This window comes from Ctenocephalides felis, unplaced genomic scaffold, assembly GCF_003426905.1.
Source record: "Ctenocephalides felis isolate EL2017-DRISC unplaced genomic scaffold, ASM342690v1 CF-g0.4_SCAFFOLD_01886, whole genome shotgun sequence".
Classification (NCBI taxonomy): Eukaryota; Metazoa; Arthropoda; class Insecta; order Siphonaptera; family Pulicidae; genus Ctenocephalides; species Ctenocephalides felis.
The window spans coordinates 119,040,783-119,062,229 of record NW_020538040.1 but is presented as its reverse complement, the minus strand read 5'-3'; the positions used below and the strand labels follow the sequence as shown (position 1 = coordinate 119,062,229).

Genomic DNA, 21,447 nt, shown 5'->3' with positions numbered 1-21,447 from the left:
GCCGGGTCAGCTAGTATATTATATTAATCTCTTATATCTTAATTTTACTATCAATAACAAACCTAATTATGTAAGGATAACAAGTCAAATTGTGCAATAATGATGTCAAATTAAAGGGTTTGATCAGTGTTTTTATAGAATGTAGTTCCTCTAACAATTTAGCCCTGCTTGCGTCAGATATACTACATTCTAGTATGATGTGTTCCGATGTTCCGCTTGATGCTCCACAAGGACATAATTCTGACACTATTATTCCCAGCCTTTTCAAATGTGCAGGGAAGCTTCCATGGTTAAATCTCAGCCTCGTTATTGCTACGATAGTACCTCTGTTTTTATCTGGATATTTCCGAAACCAGGGTTTCATCTTCAGTTTGGGGTTGACTACCTTGTAGTATAGTCCCTTTGTCTCCAATGATCTGTTCCATTGCTCTTGCCATTTGTCCAATATTTTTTTCTTTGAATTATTCATATAATCTTTCCTAGTCGCTAGGTTGATCATCGTTCCATATTCTGTAGCCCATTTTGCTATTCAGTCCGCTTCTTCGTTTCCACTAGAACCACAGTGCGATCTAGTTCATAATATTTTAACTATATACCCGTTTTCCAATAGCTGTCTATCTAAGTCTATTCCATACTTCATATACTAATGTCTCGCTTAATCGATTAGTAAGGAATAGATTTTTCAATTTATCTATGCAGCTTTTACTATCGGTAACGATGACCACTTTAGTGACTTTGTGGCTTTCGATATATTCAATTGCTTTTTTTATAGCTATTAACTGTCCGATGTTAGCGAAGACTGAATGTACGGATACATTAGTTGGAAATAAAAACTGTTACAACAAAACTCAATGAACAAATAAAATCAAATCTTTCGTATTTTTTATAAATAGTATTTACAAATTACAAATAATGCTGTTTATTATGTTTTTAATTAGGTACATGCATTTAGGAAATAACCTGTTGAAGTTTTACGATCAAACTAGTGATGTATGGCATGTGGCTTAAGGCAAATCGCTGGAACTACCCTTACCGCAATGAAATGTTTGAAAAATATTAAATATTTTCAAATATATTATTATATGTGATATTTCAAGAATATAGGTAGCTTTAGATTTTTAGCTAGAATCAAAATAAAATCGGAATTATTTTTGTTATTCAAAAAAAAAAATAAAAAAATTAGTTATTTAAAAATGTTTGAAGTATTTTTGTTTGCTTTCGCTAAAAACAATATTCTTGTCAATACAAGCAAAAAGTTTTTGGAATCATTAAAATCGGATTTAGTTTATATCTTCAAAACTGCTAGACCTTTTTTGCAAAAAACTAAACACGACTTCTCTCCATCATTACGAATTAAATGTTTTTTTGAATTATTTAAATCAGATGATTGGCGCTCTCAGAAACTTGATTTCTATTTTCTGCATTCTTTGCTTTGTATCTCCAAAACGACTGGACATGTTTTTGCCAAATCAGTACGTCTACCTATCAGTAAGTATCGAATGTATTTTGAGTATTTAAATCGGTTGATTTGCGCGCCCGAAATCGTGGGTAAAAATTGTATCCACACAAAATACACACACACTTTTTTTCTAATGCATTCCAAAATGTTCAGATATCTAAACTGCAAATTTAAAATTATTTATTTTAAGTATTTTAGCTAGAATTAAAATTAAAATCCAAATTATTTCCGATATTCAAATAAAACTATTTTTTGTAAACAAAAATAATTGAAGTTTTAAAATAAAAAAAAATTAGCTTTTCTCAAAAAAGTTGTTTCGACTCCACAAGCAAAAAGTTTATTCAAATCATTCAAATCAGATGCCTCTTTCTCTCAAAAAGTGCCACTTTTTACACATTTGTGCGTATCTTTGAAACGTCTGAACCTGTCTTTGCCAAAAACTAATCACCAAATCTCCCCTTTATTACGAATTGAATACTTTTTGATTCATTCCAATTGAATATCCGAGTTTTTATTTTTAAATCTTTGATTCGTATCTCGGAAACGGCTGGACTGGACCAACCTTTCCCAAAAACTAATCAGCACACCTCCCTATCGACAGGAATCGATTGTTTTTTTGAATTATTCAAATCGGTTGAGCGGTACTCCCGAATACATCGACAAAAAATTGTATCCACACATACATACACGCGCGCACATACACAAACATCCAATTTTTCTGACTTATCCTAAAATGTTCAGAAACCTATGAAACGTGAAGATATGCGCAAATTTTTATTTTCGATTTTTGGTTCATTACTATAACTTATCCTATGGGAAGTTAGAAAAATAATTAGTGTTTGTAGATAAAGGTTTAATAAGAAAATATATTTTTTTGCAGGCGGGTGGATTTGGTGTGATATATGGAAAGAACCTCAACATCTTATGTTTCAACTTGCCAATGTGTGCTTCCTAGTTGCTTACTCGGCTCCTTCTTCCAAACGCGGGCAATTGTTTATGCACTCTGTTTTAATAATAAGTATGTCAATTAGAACATAGACTGGAAATATTGACTATATATATAAAATATTAAATCGATTATTTAACAGATGATCATGTAAGCTCAAATCGATTTCAAATTAATTAAATATCTTTATGATGGAACTTGTCGTTAATATTTGGATTCTATCGTATTTATTAATCTTAAAGTTTCTTATAATTGCATTAGGTATATTGCTGATGATGTTGATTGCATCCCAACTCCATTATATGCTTTTTGAACTATTTTGATATAATTGAAGCGTATCTTAAAAAATCTTTTTAACAATAGTTTCATTTTACTCGAAAGAAAATAAAATAATAACATGATGTATTTGATACTGATATTTCTGGTTTTCTATCTTCAGTTTTTAAATAAGGTTTTATTAATTTATAAACAAATTTATATATCTAATTTTTATTGACCTTGTAATCTGAAAATTATATATCTCATTTTTATTTGTATATAAAATGTATTATTACGCCCAAAGAAGTTTATTAGTATATAATCCTAGTATTGACATTAAATATGCGTACATGGTTGTTGTTCTTTTCTGTATCTGTTGATTAATATGTCATAATGACATTACACTCACTTGTATTTTCAATTTCAATTTCAATTTTCAAATAAAATACTAATCAGTGTAAATTTTTATTATTAATTTTTTATCATTTTTAGGTTTTATGGTATATTCCGCTTGGGCCTGGCAAGTTATTTGTGCGCCAGATGTGTTTTCGTGGAATTTTGCGTTTTTCTTTATGAACATTGGACAGGTCGTATACATCATTTACGAAATGCGACCGGTTAAATTCGATTCCGAACTAGAAGAAGCCTATAATAACCTTTTTCAGCCGTTTAAAGTATAATTGAATAATTACTTGCATTTCTAAAAAATTTAAACATTTCGTAATATACTTATTTTGCAGGTGTCTCGATTGCAGTTTAAACGAATGGTGTGCACGGATTTTGCGCAAGTTATGTCGTTGCATGCTGGAGAGGCGTATGCTATGCAGAATCTCACGAGGTATCATTATAAAACGTAGTAGTTGATGTAGACTCAACTAAAACAAGAAGAATGTATTTTATAATAATTTTAAATTTACAAAAGCGTACCTGCCTCACCGTGTGCATTTATATCAAACTTAAATCAAAATATTATTCATCATATATTTTCATGTTAAAAATTATCAAAAGATAAAAGGCGATAGTGACGTCACCGGGCAAACGAGCGTTGCCGAGTACCGTCGAATACTCTCGATTGGTTAAATATCATAAGAGATACCGTGGTTACGTGATTTGTGTAGACTAAAAATATTCAAAGAAAGTTTCTATTTTTTCGGAATCGCTCTGTTTCCAAATATAATAAGTTGAAGGAATAGTTACATTTCATTTAATTGTGATTTGTCTCGAAGAAATCTAGTTTTTTGCCGCCTATTTCTTACTTATTTCTGTGTGTAAGCAGTTTTTTGATAATTTGTTAAAGCGTTTTTTTGACTGCTTTGTATATAACTGCTTAGGATAGAATGACAGCAGTCACTAAGTCAAGATATTGATTATAAAATTGTTTTTATTTCTTAAAGTTGCTGTGCTAAAGGTAACTAATTATCGTTGAATAAAGCCAAAACTGGTAAATCTGGACATGACCAAGTATCAATTAAAATGCTAAAAGAATCGCCTGCCATTGTATTCAGATGCATTACTATCGTCTTTAATGCAATCCTGAGAATTCGCAAGTTTTCTACTACATGGAAAATTGTAAAAATCATACTAATATTAAAGCCTGAAAAAGACCAACACCTAGCACCATGATATCGACCTATCAGCTTATTCCCGATAATATCTAAAATTAATTTTAAGTCGAATAAATGATAATATAATTTCCAATGATATAATTCCAAATTATTAATTTGGTTTCGGGCAAAGCATTCCACTTTACAGCAAGTTCATCGAATTGTTAACATCATCAACGCTGCCTTACACTGCAAGGAGTACTGTTCTGCAGTATTTCTTGACATGTCTCAGGCGTTTGACAAAGTCTGACACAAAGGTTTTTGCATAAAGTTAAAATAAATCTACCCTATTTAATTGACTCACTACTACAATCATATATTTGCGACCGAAAGTTTTAGGTTGATATAAGTGGCACGCAGTCGGAATTAAGAGAAGTGAACGCGGGAGTCCCATAAAGAAGTGTATTAGGCCCTATGTTATTTTCACTTTACACTGCTGATTTTCCTCAATTCATCAATACTAATCTGGCTTTGTTCGCGGATCGCGGATGACACATGTTTTTTACCTGAAATCAAAATCCTCTAACTGTTTCAACGCAGCTGCAGTCACGCATTGATATGATTGAAAAATGGTTTACTTTATGGAGATTCACAATTAATAATTCAAAATCTGTTCACATTACGTTTACTCTTAGAAAAGGTATATACCTACATGTCGCAATTTATAACGAACAAATTCCAAGCCGAGATCATGTAAGATATTTGCGTATGTATTTGAACAAGAAATTAAACTGAAAAATCCATTATCAAAAAAAGCGCAAACATCTAGAACACCTTCGATGAATTGGCTTCTCAGTAGTAGGTAAAAACTGTCGATGTACAATGAAATTTTATTATACAATGTTATCCTCAAACCACTTTGGATATATGGCATCCATTTATGGGATGCTGCTAAAGTCAGTAACATACAAATAATGCAACGATTCCAAAATAAAATACTCAGGCGCGCCAAGCAATATCCGCGGTATGTACCGACATGGTTAATTCATCAAGACACCGATACACTCACAATCAGTAAAAAAATTAAAAAGAGTGCCCTTAACTTCAAGAGCAAAATTAATCATCATCCAAACGAACTGATAGCAAGTCTTCACAACACCACATATAATATAATACTAAAAAGACAGCATTTAATAAATCTAACATTTTAATTAATAATAAGTTGTTCTACCATATACCATTTGTTTATAATTGTATGTATATATTTGAGTTTCTTTTTTTCTTTATAATACCAAAAAATAATTAAGATATAATTTAGTTATTTTTTTCCTTATTGAATTGTTTTTTATTGTATATTATCATTTTTCAACATATGCGGACAGCCGAGCCGCAAAAATATTTGCTGCGGGCCACGAGTTTGACACCCATGGTGTAGAGCTTGGTTCTAATTTTTTTTGCCGCTTTGTGATAGACCTTTTTACTATTGACGTAAATATTACTACTATATTACCTTTTCACTATTGAGGTTATAGTGGTAATATAGGACATCTGCATATTCCTCATTTCAATTATTATAGGGCAATAAGTGTTAGGGCCAAACTTAGGCATGCCTTATTTAGACCTTACCCAATTTACCATACTAAGGCCGTCCCTATCAGGACATGCACTAAATTCCGTAATACGGGCGCCAAAGAACAGCCCTGTAGGGACCGCACCGGCGTTTGGGCTTGTTCTAACATATTTTCACTCAAATATATATATATATATATATATATATATATATATATATATATATATGTGTGTGTGTGTGTGTGTGCGTTCAACCTGGCGCACTACGGCAGGTTGCGCGTCCCCGCCATGCACAGTTATCCCATGATATAAAATCGCAGCGCACCAAGGCTCAGCCCTTTACTCGGTTGCCTAAACTCGAGGTGAACTCAAGGAAGAGAAGAAGACCCCTTAAATGATAATAGTCGAGTATGTCAAAACCGAAGAAGCCAGAGCAAATATCTTTCTCGCCATCTCAGGTGGAAAGAGTCGGCGTCAAAGTTTTGGCCTGAAAAGGCTCAGCTGTGGTTCGCTCAACTTGGAGGACAATTCGCGCTTTCAAATATATCAGCTGACACTACAAAGTTTTACGTAGCCATAGCATACTTAAAGACACAATACGCAGTCGAGATTGAAGACATTATTTCAAAACCACCGACCGAGAATAAATATAAAACTCTGAAACATACTCTCATCAATAGAATATCGACGTCCAAAGATCGCAAAGTAGAACAGTTACTGGAAAGAGAAGAAATCGACGATAGGCGACCATCCCAGTTTTTACGTCATTTGCGCGCACTAGGCGGATCAAGGGTTGACGATAGTATTTTTAAGATATTGTGGATTAAGTGACTACCAGAAAAAAATCAAGCTATTATATCGGCACACGACAATCTCGAACTGGATAAAATTGCAGACATATCATTGGAGCACCAAATCCAAGCAATCCAAAACTAGAACGCTGCATTAAATTTGAAGATATGTTTGCTAGCTAAACAAGTTCAAGCCCTTACCCAAACCAAATAACTAACCTTACCATCAAGGTCGAAAGTCGCACATCCATTTTCATGTGGCTACTGCCAGTACCACTCAAGATTTGAAGCTATAGCACGGAACTGTTGTGAACCCTGTTTATTTAAATCTTTAAACGATAGTCAATAAATGCGGCGCATGACTGTCAATTAATTAATTCAACAAGCCGAGATTTTTCTTGAAAATTTGTGATCGCCGACGTCGAAAAACCTTGCAAAAGGAGCATCACAGTCTATTGCAAGAATGTCCGGATATTACCAGACCTCAAGAAACACCTCACAAGGAGAAGCATTTAACAACACACCATATCAATACAACACCAGGGCCTCCGATTTTTTTCAAACCAAGACGGCTCAATGTGGAACGCCCTCATATAGCTAAGCCCCGGGCCGCGCCGTTTCACACGGTAACTAAACAAAACCACGGATGGCGCCTGTGCGATATTTCAGAGTTTTTTTTTTCAAAAATCGACTTGATGAAAGTTACAACCAAATTCCGGTCAACAAGAACGATATACCAAAAAACAGCAATTACAACTCCTTTTGAAGTTTTGGAATTTTCTTAAATGATCTTCGGACTTCGTAATGCAGGCCAAACATGTCAAAGGTTTATCGATAAAGTCACACAAAGTATAAAATTCTGCTGTTCTTATATCGACGATTTGTTGATTGCATCAAGGAACCCAGAAGAGCACGCAAGATATCTGCGAAGCGTTGTCGAGAAACTTCAGCAGTATGGTATCATAATCAACTGTACAAATGCGTATTTAGTGTCTCGGAAATTGATTGTTTGCGATACACAGTCTCTAAAGATGGTATACGCCTAATTAAGGAACGCGTGGAAGCTCTTGTAAGAATCAAACATCCTACTACTAAACAAGAATTGCTCAGATTCCTAGAAATAATTAATTGTTTTGCAGATGCATTCTCCGTGCGGCTGAATTGCAAGCTCCATTTCAAAAACTGTTAGAAGGACCAAACGTTGAAAATAACACTATTATAGAATGGAACGAGCAACTATAGCAGGCTTTTGTTAATTGTAAAGAAAGCTTATCAAATGCAACTCTTTTACATCACCCAGTGGTCAACGGCAATTTAGCTTTGTTAACAGACGTTAGTACAATTTTAATAGGAGCTTCGCTGCAACAACAAATAGGAAAAACATGGCAAACATTAGAATTCTGCTCGAAGAAAATTTCTAAACGCCAATGCGAATGGTCAACGTACTACCAAAAACTTCTAGCAATCTTTGAAGCTATCCCACATTTTAGGCACTACAAATTGATGCCAGCTACTACTAAACCGCTACAAATTGATGCCAGCTTAATTGAATCAATTAACTTTGGCCGGGAGTAAAATTCCTTGTCAACGCAGCAAAATTCATCGCTACACGCGAGCTACGATTGGTATATTTTTGCTCCCTACCCGACCATTTTCACACAAACTTTTAAATTTTAGATCGGATCGGGGTTAGGTACGGTATCTTTAGGTCCTGATGTATCATCATTATTACTAACAAGCCATGGAGCGTCGACTAAATTTCTGAGAATTTTATTTTGCATTCTCTGCATCTTGGTTACATGTGATTTGCTAGCGCATCCCCACAGCCGGCCATACCGGTTTCAGCACTGCATTATAGATTAAAACTTTGTTATATAGTAAAAGTTTTGATTTTCTGCCTAAAAGCCAATTTAACTATTGCATTTTTTCTTGTTGTACTTTATTGTTTATGTGGAAACTCCAGGTAAGCTTGGAATCTAAGTGCAGGCCTAGGTACTTAATAACGATGTTCTCGGGAATTTCGTCGCCCTCATGTTATGCGTGAATGTTATGTATTGTGATTTTGTTTGAATAATTTTTATTTTCTAGTTTTTGGACGATTCATTTATTTTATCAAGATGATTTTGGAGTTTAAAAGATGCATCGTTTGGATCTTGCGCAACTGCCAAAACTGCAATATCGACCGCAAACGTGCAGCGTGTGGTGTTTCTCAGAGTGGGAAAATCATTAGTACAAATAAGGTAAAGGAACGGCCCTAAAACATTGCCCTGGGGGATTCCTGCTTTCATCAATTTTGGTTCAGTAGTAGTACCGCCAACCTTGACTTGAAACTTTGTCCGATTAAGGTAGGTACTCGAAAAACATCTTGTATGTTGGCAACAAATTTTCGATTCTGTAGAGGAGGCCTTCATGCCAAACTTTATCAAATGCTTTTTGTTGAAAGCAGTATTTGCTGCCTTCAAAAGTTTTTTTGATATTATCCAATAGTCCGTTGCGAGAGCCAAATTGATGATTAGGAATTAGGTTAGTAGTCTTTGTAATGTTTGCAAGCAGAAGTCTTTCGAATATTTTAGATGTTATTGAAAGCAGGCTTATTGGTCTGTATGAATTGACTTTGATTGTATCTTTTCCTACCTTTAGGATTATTTTGACCGTAGAGGTTTTGAATAATATCGGCCAATAATTGAGTCTAAGAATTGCGTTAAAGATGTAGGTGAGTAAAATTAATACTCTTTTGGGAAGTTTTTTAAGCATTATGCTTGAATCTGAATCTGTACCTACAGCTTTTTTGTTATTAAGACGTTTAATTTCATTATAAACACTTTCATGGTGAAAAATCTAGTTTTGTTATGGTGTGAGGTCGTGTTTTCAGCATTAGATATATTAAAATTTGACTTTTTGTGGCGGGATTAGCTCAAGAGTAGCGTTCCCGATTCACATGCTGGAGGTTCTGAGTTCGAATCTCCGGCAATAATTTGAAAAATATTAAAGTAGTTAAGTTGGAATATTAATAGAATTATGAATTGTAATAAAAAAGATATGTATATAAAAATAATCAGAATGAATTTAAAAATTAGAGAATTAGAATTAAAATGGATTGAAGTAAGAAAAGTTTAGAAGATAAAATGAAAAGTATAGAAGAAGAAGATAGAAGTGCTTAGAAGATAGTAAAGAAGAATTAAGATAAGTTAAGAAATATAGAAAGAACAGGATTATATGAAGAAGATATATAAAAAAGATTACATAGGATATATGATTGTATAGAATAATGTAGGTGGCTAAATGTTTGAGTAAGCGAGGCCAATAAAAATAAAATTAAAAAAAAAATTGACTTCGTTCATAAGTGTAGATAACATGTTTATAATCATGTTGCTTTGTTGCATCATTTGTTGAAACATAGATTTAAATTCAGATAAGAACTGCAATAATAGCCTATCTACCTGATGTATTTGATGCCTCTTGTTGTTGTTTGAGTACCTATTCAAAAATAGCGTGTTGTGCGAAAACCAGTTTATTTGTTTTTATTGTATCGGCGTAGCTTCGTTCTAAAGACACTCATCTTATGTCATTTACTGAACCAGGTAGCAACGTTTGATTATTGATTTGGCTGGTAGGTGCAGTTTGATTGTTGTTATTATTATTATCTGACGTCGATCCATATTTAGTTAAATACAATTCAAGATATCGTTTACAGCCTTTATAGTTAGGCATTACACATGGCGCAGGTAGGTACTGTATCTTTATCTAGAAGACAATCTTTCAGTTCGTAATTCTTGGCGCAGCGGGAACATGTAAACAACCGGTTGCAATACCGTTTTGTATGATTATATTGTTGGCAACGTGCACATTGGAAGATGCGTTTACGAACATTTGGTGGTTCAATTTTAATTATGTTATTTTGAAATTTGTCCACTTTGTAAATGTCTTTATTGTTAGGTGCTGGTTCAAAGTTTATGAAGAACATATTACGCGGCTGTTTTGTGTGTAGGTTGTGTAAAGTCAAAACATTTCTTATCTTGTGCCCGTATTTTTTTATATATATATATATATATATATATATATATATTATTTATTCAATTATACATTTATAATTATACATTACATTGCATAGATTTTACAATATAATATATAAATAATAACCAAAATTTTCATTCTTCCTTTTAATTTCTGCTTGTCTTTTCAACCTCAAGTTCCTTTCAATTATTGTGATTTCTTCTATTCCTTCTAACAAATTGTGTAAAACGCCAGATAGGAGCCAAACAAAAGTATTAGATATATCTTTTGGTCTATTTTTAATATCAAATTTTAATAATTTGTTATTATCTTCTATCGATTCCTTGCTGATCTTTTCCAGTTTCTTTCTTAACCAATCCCACACCTTCTCATTTTGTCCACATTCAGTTATGTAGTGGTTAATATTATCTTCCTTCATACATTTTAAACACATTACCGAGTCAGACAATTTAATTTTATATAACTTATTTTTTATATTTACGCATTCATTAACAATTTTATAATTCGAGCTTTGCCATTTCGTTGAAATATTTTTATTCCTCACATTTTTCCAAATATTTTCCCAATTGAACTCAGATCTGTCTTCTATTATTTTAGGAATATGTTCTTTAATTAATGTATTATAGATTTTTTTTGTCGTTATTTCTCCATCAACCCATTCTGGGTTATTGGCTATTACTTCCAATTTTTTTTTAATAACATTTGGTGAATTGTTTTGTTGTGACCATAATTTGATAAATTCGTTATTAATATTATTAGTTTTATAGCTTTTTACTATTTGTCTTAACATTAATGCTTCACTTTTTTCTTTAGTACTTATTAAACTTAGACCTCCTTTTGAATCCTTCAATCTTAATTGTTTTCTATTTATTCTCATTTTATGATTATTCCACAAGTAGTATCCTATTAAAGATTCTACTTTTTGTGCATCTAAGGTTCTCATCGGAAGCACTTGGGATATATACCATAATCTTGAAAGCGCAAAATAATTTACATGCCAAACTTTTTGAATTAAATTTAATCTCCTTGACAAATCTATGTTCAGAGTTATCCTTATTTTATTTATTATTATTTCCCAGTTTTCACTAATCATTTCTTTTAAATTATTCGATACAATCATGCCTGAATATTTAATTTTTTTAACTTCTGCTAATCAATTATTGCTATCTCTGTCTCTTTTTTTACCAATTGAAAGGAAAGTTGATTTTTGTTTATTAATCATAGAACCCGAAATACTGCAAAATTTTTCAACTATTTTTATTGCTTTTAATTCTTCTTCATTATTTTTAACTAATATGGATACGTCGTCTGCGTATGCTAAAACTTTAATCCTTTTTCGCATTATTTGTAATCCTTTTAATTCCCTCGATAAATCCACAAGCAATGGATCTAATGCGATCACAAAACAAAATCATCGAGAGAGGACATCCTTGTCTTACTGACCTACCAATTTTGATTTCATTGGATAAATAACCATTAATTAATATTTTTGACGATGCATTCTTATATAAGTTTTTTATAAATTTGGTAATTTTTTCTGGTACTGAAATTTTCTCTAAAACTTTAAATAAATATTCATGCGATAACATATCAAAGGCTTTTTGAAAATCTATATTTATTAAGCCAGCACTTTCATTTTTTTTATTATTACAATATATGATTAGGTTTCGATAGTTACAAGGTTTTCAGTTATATTTGTTTCATCTACACAACATGCTTGTCCTTCGTTTAAAATTTGTTGCACACTGTCTTTTAATCTATTGGCAATTATTTTGCACAATAGTTTTGTATCTGTATTCAAAAGTGTTATGGGTCTAAAATCTTTCGCTTTTTTTGCTTTTTTAATTTTGGGTATAAGTATTATAACACCTTCAACAAAATCTCGATTAATCTTTTCTGGGTTTTTTAAATATTCATTAAAAATTTCAACCAGAGTCGGTGCAATCTTATCGCTATATTTTTTATAAAATTCATAAGGAATACCGTCTATTCCTGGCGTTCTATGTGTACTGGAGTTTTTTATAACATTTATGACCTCTTCCTCTGTAATATCCTGTCTTAGTTTCTCATTAAAAATAAGATTTATGCTTTTATTGTAAGTATCCAGTCCATTATTTATTTCATTTATATTTACTTTCTGCTTTTTAAAAACTTCTGTGTATGAATTTTCTATTTCTTTAATTATTTCTGTGGTTTTATCAATTATTGTGTTTTCAGAATTCAGGATATGTTTAATTAATTTGTTTTCTCCATTTCTTTTCTCATTTGCTATTTGGTATGTTGTTAGTCTATCTTCTTCTGTTACAGTTTAAGTTTTTGACCTTATTTTAATTCCTTCATTTTTTATATCATACAATTTTCTGATTGTTGCTTTGGTTTCTCTTATAGTTTCCCACATTTCTTCATTGCTATTATATTGTGAGACAGCATCTTTTAAAACACTTTCAAAAAAATTTATAGAATTTTTAAAATCTAATGTTTCTTGTATTGTCCATTATTTAGCTATGTATTTAATTTTTTTCTTTGCATGTTTTTGCCACCATTCTATTATATTTATATTTTTAATTTTACGATTTTTAAAATTTTCCCATTCGGACCTGAATTTATTATCAAAATCTTGATTTCGTAGAATTTGACAGTTCATCTTCCAATAACCTTTGCCGATTACAGGTACTTGTGTTGATGTTTTTATTTTTAAAATGACTGCGCTGTGGTCGGAGAATGATACCGGCACAATGTTACAAGCTAATACCTGCTTCAAAACTGTCGAGTCCACATAGAATCTCGAAGCAGATTTTCCTCTAATAAAAGTGTATTTTGTTTCATTTTTATTTGTCTGTTCCCATGCGTCTTTTAATTTTAATTGTAAAATCACCCTCTTTAAAGACTGACTAAAATTGCCGTTTCGTTTTTCGTCTTTCGCGTTGATTACACAATTAAAATCTCCTGCTATTATTAGGTTATTGTTATCATTTCTTAAAATACTTGCCATATCTTCTTCAAATAATTTTTCTCTTTCATATCGAGCTACATTTCCAGCATGAGCATACAAATTAATAAACTTGATTCCATCAATATTTGCTCCTGTTAATCTGGAATTTTCATGTAATATTGTTTGATTTATTTCAATTCCCGGTCTTATTAAAATTGCAGTTCCTCTTTGTTTTTCGTTCATATTTATAATACTTTCAAAAGGTTTGAAAAAACTTAAATCATATTCATTTACTTCTTGTAATAAAATAATATCTACATCATTATCCTTAATAAATTTCTTAAGTAAATTTTTTTCGTTACATTTCTTATTCCGTTAATGTTAATTGTTGCTATTATTCTTGTTCTATCCATAATTTTAATTATAAAAGAAAAACAATAATAACTAAGTTTTCTTGTCTTTTTTCAGTCTTTTTATTTTCATTTTCATCTCATTACGTGATGTTTCACCGTATTCATTATTAAATTTTTTAATATCATCATCATCATAATTTAGACATTGATTTTCTTCATTTAATGTACGTTTTACAATTATATCGGTTTCAATGTCGATATCTATATTTTCTAATATTTCTTGCATAACGTCATCTGTATTCGGTGTTTTTATCTCATTATTTCTATTAACAACGGGTGTTTTTTCTGACTCATTTCTGCATATTTCTTTTTCTTTTATTTCCGTTAAATCCTCAAAGGAAGACTCCTTAATTTGAGAGGTTTTAATTTTTTAACTTCCCATAGGGTAAGTTATAGTAATCGCAAAAAAATCGAAAATGAAAATTTTTATATATCTTTACGTTTCAGAGGTTTCTGAATATTTTGGCATACCTTAGAAAAAATGGATGTATATGTGTGTGTGTGTGTGCGTAGTATGTATGTGTGTGCGGATACAAATTTTCGTCGACGATTTCGGGAACACGGATGAAGCAATTTGAATAATTTGAAAAACATTCGATCCGTATTGATAAGGAGACGTGCTGATTAGTTTTTGGCGGAGGTAGGTCTAGCCGTTCCAAAGATATGGGGCAAAAAGTGCCAAAAACGGTACCTCAGTTTTTAATAGAATGGAGCGTCCGATTTTAATAATTCAAAAAACCTTTTATTTGTATTGACAAGATGAAGATTTGATCAAATTTTTATAAGGGTAGGTTTAGCGGTTTCGGAGATCTAACGAAAAATTTGGCGGTCAAAAATAATCATTAGACATATGCACATCAAATTATCAGATATTTTATAGAGATTTTAACAATAAGTATAAATTTTGTTTACATTCCTATGGGTTCCGTACCCATGTTTACCCGTTAGACAGCGACGCGGCGCTTACGCGCTTTATATTTTGTCTCTATGCATTTAAAGCAGTACGATTGCTTTGAAAAAAAGTTCAGATCTTCCAACATATGTCAAAATAAAGAAAACATTTTTTTTTTCAAAAAAAAAAAAGATTTAAAAAAAAAAAATTTAAATAATTTTTTTTTTTACTTTTGTTTTCAAAAAAAAGTAATTTTTTGTCAAATTTATAGTTTCTCAAAAATCTTATTTTTTCGAAGTAATTTTTTTTGAAAAATGTTAATCGTTTTTCCAGTTCCAGTAAGTACCAGCAATTTGCCTTAAGGCACGATGCCCTAATTGCCTTAAGACAGAATTCCACTTACAGCTAGTTTTATTATTTATAATATTTTCATTTTCCTTTGTATATATTTCTACGTTCATTTCTTCATCTGTGTCACTTTTTTGTTCATTTTCTAAGAGGTCATTTTTATTATTTTGGATATTTATGCTTTCGTTTATTTCATAATTATTTCTTTGAATGTTATAATGTTTGAATAATTTGTTCTGTTTGTTGAAATTACATCACAATCCTTTTTATAATGGTTCTGACTACCACATTTAAAACATTTCCGAAGTTGTCCTCTTATAACTATAATGATTTTTTTCTCCATTTAATTTAATTTTTTCTGGTAATTCTTTATTGACAATTATTTGTAGGGTTCTATTTCCCGTATAACATGGAATTACTTCAATTCCTACCCATTTATCTTCTTGATAGTTCAACACTTGTCCATACGTTGACATTTTACTAATAATGTACTCTTTTGTTATTTTCCATTGCACATTTAACAATTTAACCCACTGTGCTGGTTTAGTGGGTTCACAAATTTTAATTTTATATATCACATTTTCCGATTTATAACTAATTTCATTGCCATATTTTTCCCGTATTTTTTCTATTACATCTTTTTTGTTAAATTTTACATTCAAAATTTTACTTTCCATTCCTATTCCATGGATAACACTAATATTTTCTGAAACACTATTTATTATAATTTTTAGCCAATTATGTACTACAAATGGCGAAATTTTATCTTCCACCATTTTAAAATCGAAAAGAAGCGTATTGAATTCGTCAAAACGCTCCATCTTGTTTATATTAGATATACACAGGCCGATGCCTGGTATTCTGAGCCGTATTATATAATATATATTATTTACTATTACTTCGATGTGTTCTATTCGATTGCTCGATGCAAACTCTTTCATTGAATACACTTGTGATTTCTTCTGTTGCGGTTACATGGTATCAAACTACTACTCTGAATGTGCCATCTTTTTTCAATTGACAGGTGTGGAGTTCCGCTTTTTATGATTATATTTAAAACATGTTGGTTGATTTTCTTAGTTTTACGTTTTTCAGTGTGTGATGGAATTTGCCGTTTGATTTCGTCCTGATCCATTTCTTGATTGCTTTCTATAGTTGTTATCGGAGTATTATTATTCAAGTTTGGAATGGTTTGTTGTAACGTTGACTGGTCTGGTTGATTGTGCGTGAGTTGATTGCTGGAGGTACTTTCCATGGTCACGGTTTCTGGATCATATTTAGTATCATTTAATGTGTGAAACGCTTCCACAATAGGGATTGATAATTTTGTGTGTTCCCCTGTAATGGGGAACATAATTAACTTCCCGAAGGAGAAGTTTATGTTTTCACCAAAAAATCCGATTTGCTAGTTTTATGCTCTCTTGACTTTTCAAGCCATTCTAAATCGAATGAGACCACATTTGGAAAAAGTATGTGTGTGTGTGAACAGATTTTTTGCCGTAAATCGACGTTTTCTCAAAAACGGCTGGACCGGTTTCAAAAATTTAAAAGCCATTCGATATATCTCGTTGAGGACTAGCGTTTATCAATATTGCGCGACAATCAACCAAACCGTTTCTTTGTAATTAGCAGAAAAGTGAAAAAAAAATTGTTCACGTTTTAGCCCGCAATTCTGAATCGACTTTGAAAATTCAAATACCGTTCGAAAGATTTTGGTTGGGAAAAATACTGATTAGTTTTTGGTAAAGATCAGCCAGACCGTTTTCTTGTAATAAAGTGTTAAAAAAAAGTTCGACGATTTTCGTGATTTTTTTTTTTGACGGTAAATACCAAAGTCCTGTAAATCATACTAAAATATCACAGCTCTACGACAAGTCGTTTAATTTTGAAAATTCGTCAAAGTTTGTAAGAATTACAATCGTTTTTTTAGCGTTTGTCAAAATTAGAACTTTCATCGATGTTTGCCTAAAAACGCCTGAACCGATTTCAGAAACTTAAAAGCTATTTAAAAAATTATGATTGATTTAAAACCGAATCGATTTTAAGTAATCAGAAACTGTTCGATAGATATTAGTTGGGATGATACCGATTAGTTTTAGGTGAAAATCTACCGAGCCGTTTTCTTGTAACTAACTGTTAAAAAAATTGAGGTGATTTTTATGGATTTTTTTGGCCATATATATATGATGGTTTTATAGAACTTATTGAAATATTACGGCCTTACGACAAGTAGTTTAAATTTAAATATTAATCAATGTTTGAGAAAATGAGTTTGACAAATTGAGTAGTTTTTTTCACGTTTGTTGAAATTAAAATTAGATGATTTACTTGGTATAACGATAGAGGACTTGGTCTTAATGAACATACTAAACCGAGTCCTAAAGAAACTAGTTCAATTATGAAAATCATTGATTTTTGAAAATTTGCTTCTAGAAAATACTCCGAGTTAACGTATTCGTTCGTTTTCAATTGTGTGTGATAAAATCCATTCGGATACTTTTAATCACTAATAAATTATTTTGTTTTTATTGATCCTTATTTTTATTGAGTAATATTGAATCTTGCCTCAAGGCAAAATATCAATACCTGCTAGTTTAATTTATTTTACTTATGTTAAACTAGTTATACTTATTTTATTTTTCTTTATACTAAAATATTCATTAATGTTTATTTTCACTTGATTCGAGACCGATTTAATGTTTATCGAGAGTTGTTATCGCTTCGAAAGCTGAGTCGAGAATTGAGAACAAATTTTGTAATTTAAATTTTTTAGTTATGTCTTTTTCGAGTATATTATGTGAGACAAAATATATTATTTCCTCGATGTTATGTGATAACTATTTGGTAATTATTGAACGAATGAATTTTAAAGAGAAATACTTGACTTAAAATTTGTATGTATGTATGTGCGTGTTGTTTTTATATATCAGGCTGTAAACATTTGAATTATTTTTCTTAAAATGGATGTCAATATTATAAAGTACAGGAAAGAAAAGTAAATTTTGAGTAGACAAACGTATAAAACTGAAAAGAAAGAATGTTTTTCTTAATTACTTGTCAAAAAGTGTACATTAATTAAATAAGATTCATGTAACAGATTGTGATCTGATATAATGTAATACTATTGAAAGCGTTCATATGTTTAAGACATCTGTCCGCAAATAACCTCGTAAAGACGAAATTTTTGATATAAAATTTTTGGGGTAAAGTTAAACGGTCATTTTCGACAGAGTGCTGTACCAGAGTACTTTTAAAAAAATTATTTATAGTAAGCCGGACTCAGCTCATGTTGTTTCATTCCTTTGTGTACATATTGGGAGGTCTGTTCCATATATTGGAAAGAACAATCGTTGCAAGTAACAGAATATAGTACGTCAGTATTAAAATTGGATAGTGTAGAAAATATATTGTTCTTGAAAAAAAAAGTTGAAGAAGTATAAGGATGAGTATGATATTAGAATGTTTTCATTCTACAGAATTTTAAAATATAACTCTTCAGAATAATAATATAACTCTTTGATGTATGGTATACTGCACTAAATAAAAGTGGTCCTTTTGTTGTTGGTAATAGAATTGGGATAATTTATAAGGTGTATTTAAAGAAAAACGTCTTTTTTGAATAACCAAATAAATGAGCTTGTTTTTGTAATCATTTCAATTAGAGTTTTTGACATCAAGGATGAATTTTGTGGATGGAAAGTTTGGTGAGACAACATCATAGCGTGGTTTGTAGTTTTTCTATACCATATTGTTTTAATAAAGTTGTTGGAATTATAAATGTATCAAAGAAATTGAGTCTGTTGTTGTTGTGTAGTTTATGCGTAAATGCTATATTATTATTAAAGTTGTTGAAATGATCAAGTATTGTGTTTATATGATTTTTGTGAATAATAAAGAAAGTGTCATCTACATAACTAATATAGAAGTTGATCTAAAAATTTAAGGTTGAGAAACGGTAATGTCGAGAGTCTGTAAAACTAAGTCTATAATTCCGGAAATGCGCCTTTAACCCTTCTTCGGGCGCAGTCCAAATATGTACAGAATCGGGCGCAGTGTATCTGACTGATACAAATTTTAAGTATTTTACACATTTCTATTTACTAGTGTAGTAATTTTACACATTTCTATTTACTAGTATTTATTAGTGTTTTTACAATGCTGAATATGTCAGAAAAAAATACCAGAAAAAAGTGTCAGCTTTTGTTGGAATTTTTATACAAAGATTATATAAACAATAAGGAAGGTAAAAATTTAGTGTTTCTTGGCATTTTGTATGTTAAATAGAATTTGGCTTTGTGCGTCTCTTGAAACAAAATTGCTACTGACATATTATGCAAGGTTCGAAGGAAATATAATGTAGACGAATAAATAGTAGATTCAAAATAACGATGCTACTGAGCTCTGGGGGTCTCCATGACATTACATCATAAAAAATATACTAAAATGGCGGCCTTGTATCTATCAGATCGGCTGCGCCCGACGGAGGCTTGATTTGAGAATCAAAGTTCTCTTAGAAATAAAATATGAGCAATTTAGAATGGTGTTGATAATGATAGTGAAAACTATTTTAGAAAAGTCAATAAAGTTACAAATTGTCGGCCAACGTTTATCAATCGAATTTAGAATTAAGTTTAACAACATCTTAACTTAGAAATATGTGATATTCAGAGATGTTGCAGTTATCAATTGAATTCACAAATTGGTAATTGGTGACATTTATAGGACATCAGATATGAGTTTGAAAATGATTTAGAAAAGAGGGCCAATGAAGGAAGCAATCGGCCTGCAAGAATACTCTGGTTCATATATTTCGGGGAGACAGTACGTCTTAGGAAAGAATGGATCTTGTATTTTTAGCTTACGACTGTTTTTCTTTCGCCATAAATTTTGCTGTTTTTCAGCAGCGCATAAAAATAATGATTCCTAAATGAGAATATAGCTTATTGTTATTAGAAGATAATATAATCTTATATACCAATCGTAGTAATCTATTCTTTGCAAGCGAGTTATTGAAACGATTATCTCCAGAGATTAATTTTAAGCACAGTTCAAATTTGTGCTCATTTAACATTTCATAGTTTAATAATCCGAAATTTGCATAAATATTGCCAAAAATTGGAAATGTGCATCAAATTGTATGATTTAAAAAGTTCAATCATCAGCTAAAATAAAAAATAAATAACAAAAATATTTGAATTATGTCATTTCTACACCAGACCTAAGCAGAAGAGCTTAATTCAACATTGAAATTATTTATTTATTAGAGAGAATGCTTTCAAGTGCAAAGAGCATTCAAATAGCGAGAGATCCGACACGGCGGTGCGAGCAGCAAGAAAAAAAACGTTATTGAAATAATTATAGCAAATTTTGTCTAGTTTAATTCTGTATACATTTATTTTATCGTAACATAAATCGGAAAGGAGATATCGTTAAAAGAACTGATTTTTTCAATATGGCGGCGGAAACGACAAAAATTCGAGGTGGCAAAGTTGAAATTCTTAAAGGTAACATCAAAATCTATAAAATTATCAATTTTAAAACTCCCCAAAAACTTTTAAGGCAACAGCTTTTTTGCACCTATTGACTGGGCTACTATTCAAATTCGGTTAGATTGGTTTTGTTAACATATGTTCACATTTGTAAATATACAAAAGTTTTTTAACTTCCCGTAGGGTAAGTTATTGTAATGGGCCGAAAATCAGAATTGAAAATTTTTACATTTCTCGACGTTTTGAAGGTTTCTGAACATTTTGGCATACCTCAGAAAAAATGGATGTGTGTGTGTGTGTATGTATGTATGGATACAAATTTCCAGTCACGTTTTCGGGCGCACGGATCAACCGATTTCAATGGTTCAAAAAACATTCGATTCCTATTGATAGGAAAAAGAGCTGATTAGTTTTTGACAAAGGCAGGTGCAGCCGTTTCGGAGATACGGAGCAAAGAGTGCAGAAAATAGCAATCGACTTTTTGAGAGAACGGAGTATCCGATTTGAATGATCTAAAAAACATTCAATTATTAATGATTGGGAGAAGTGTTTATTAGTTTTTGGCAAAGGCAGGCCCAGACATTTCAAAGATACGGAGCTAAATATGTAAAAAATGGCAGTTTTTGAGAGAACTAAGCGTCCGATTTAAATGATTCAAGAAACTTTCTGCTTGTCTTAACAAAATAATTAACTTTGGAAAAAAAAATTTGCTTCAACTTTTTTTTTTTTTTTAATTTTTTGTATATCGAAAATAATTCAGATTTCATTTTTAATTCTGACTATAGTTCTAAT

At 31.2% G+C, this 21,447-nt stretch overlaps 1 protein-coding gene across 1 annotated transcript in view; it reads left to right on the top strand.

Moving 5' to 3' along the window:
• Positions 1–21,447, top strand: part of LOC113376968 (popeye domain-containing protein 3-like) — a 241,820-nt gene that overhangs the window by 191,911 nt on the left and 28,462 nt on the right. The window contains exons 3-5 of the mRNA XM_026617107.1: positions 2,340–2,477; positions 3,156–3,337; positions 3,404–3,501. Of these exons, the coding sequence (XP_026472892.1) occupies positions 2,340–2,477; positions 3,156–3,337; positions 3,404–3,501 (418 nt within the window). The remainder of the gene's footprint in view (positions 1–2,339; positions 2,478–3,155; positions 3,338–3,403; positions 3,502–21,447) is intronic.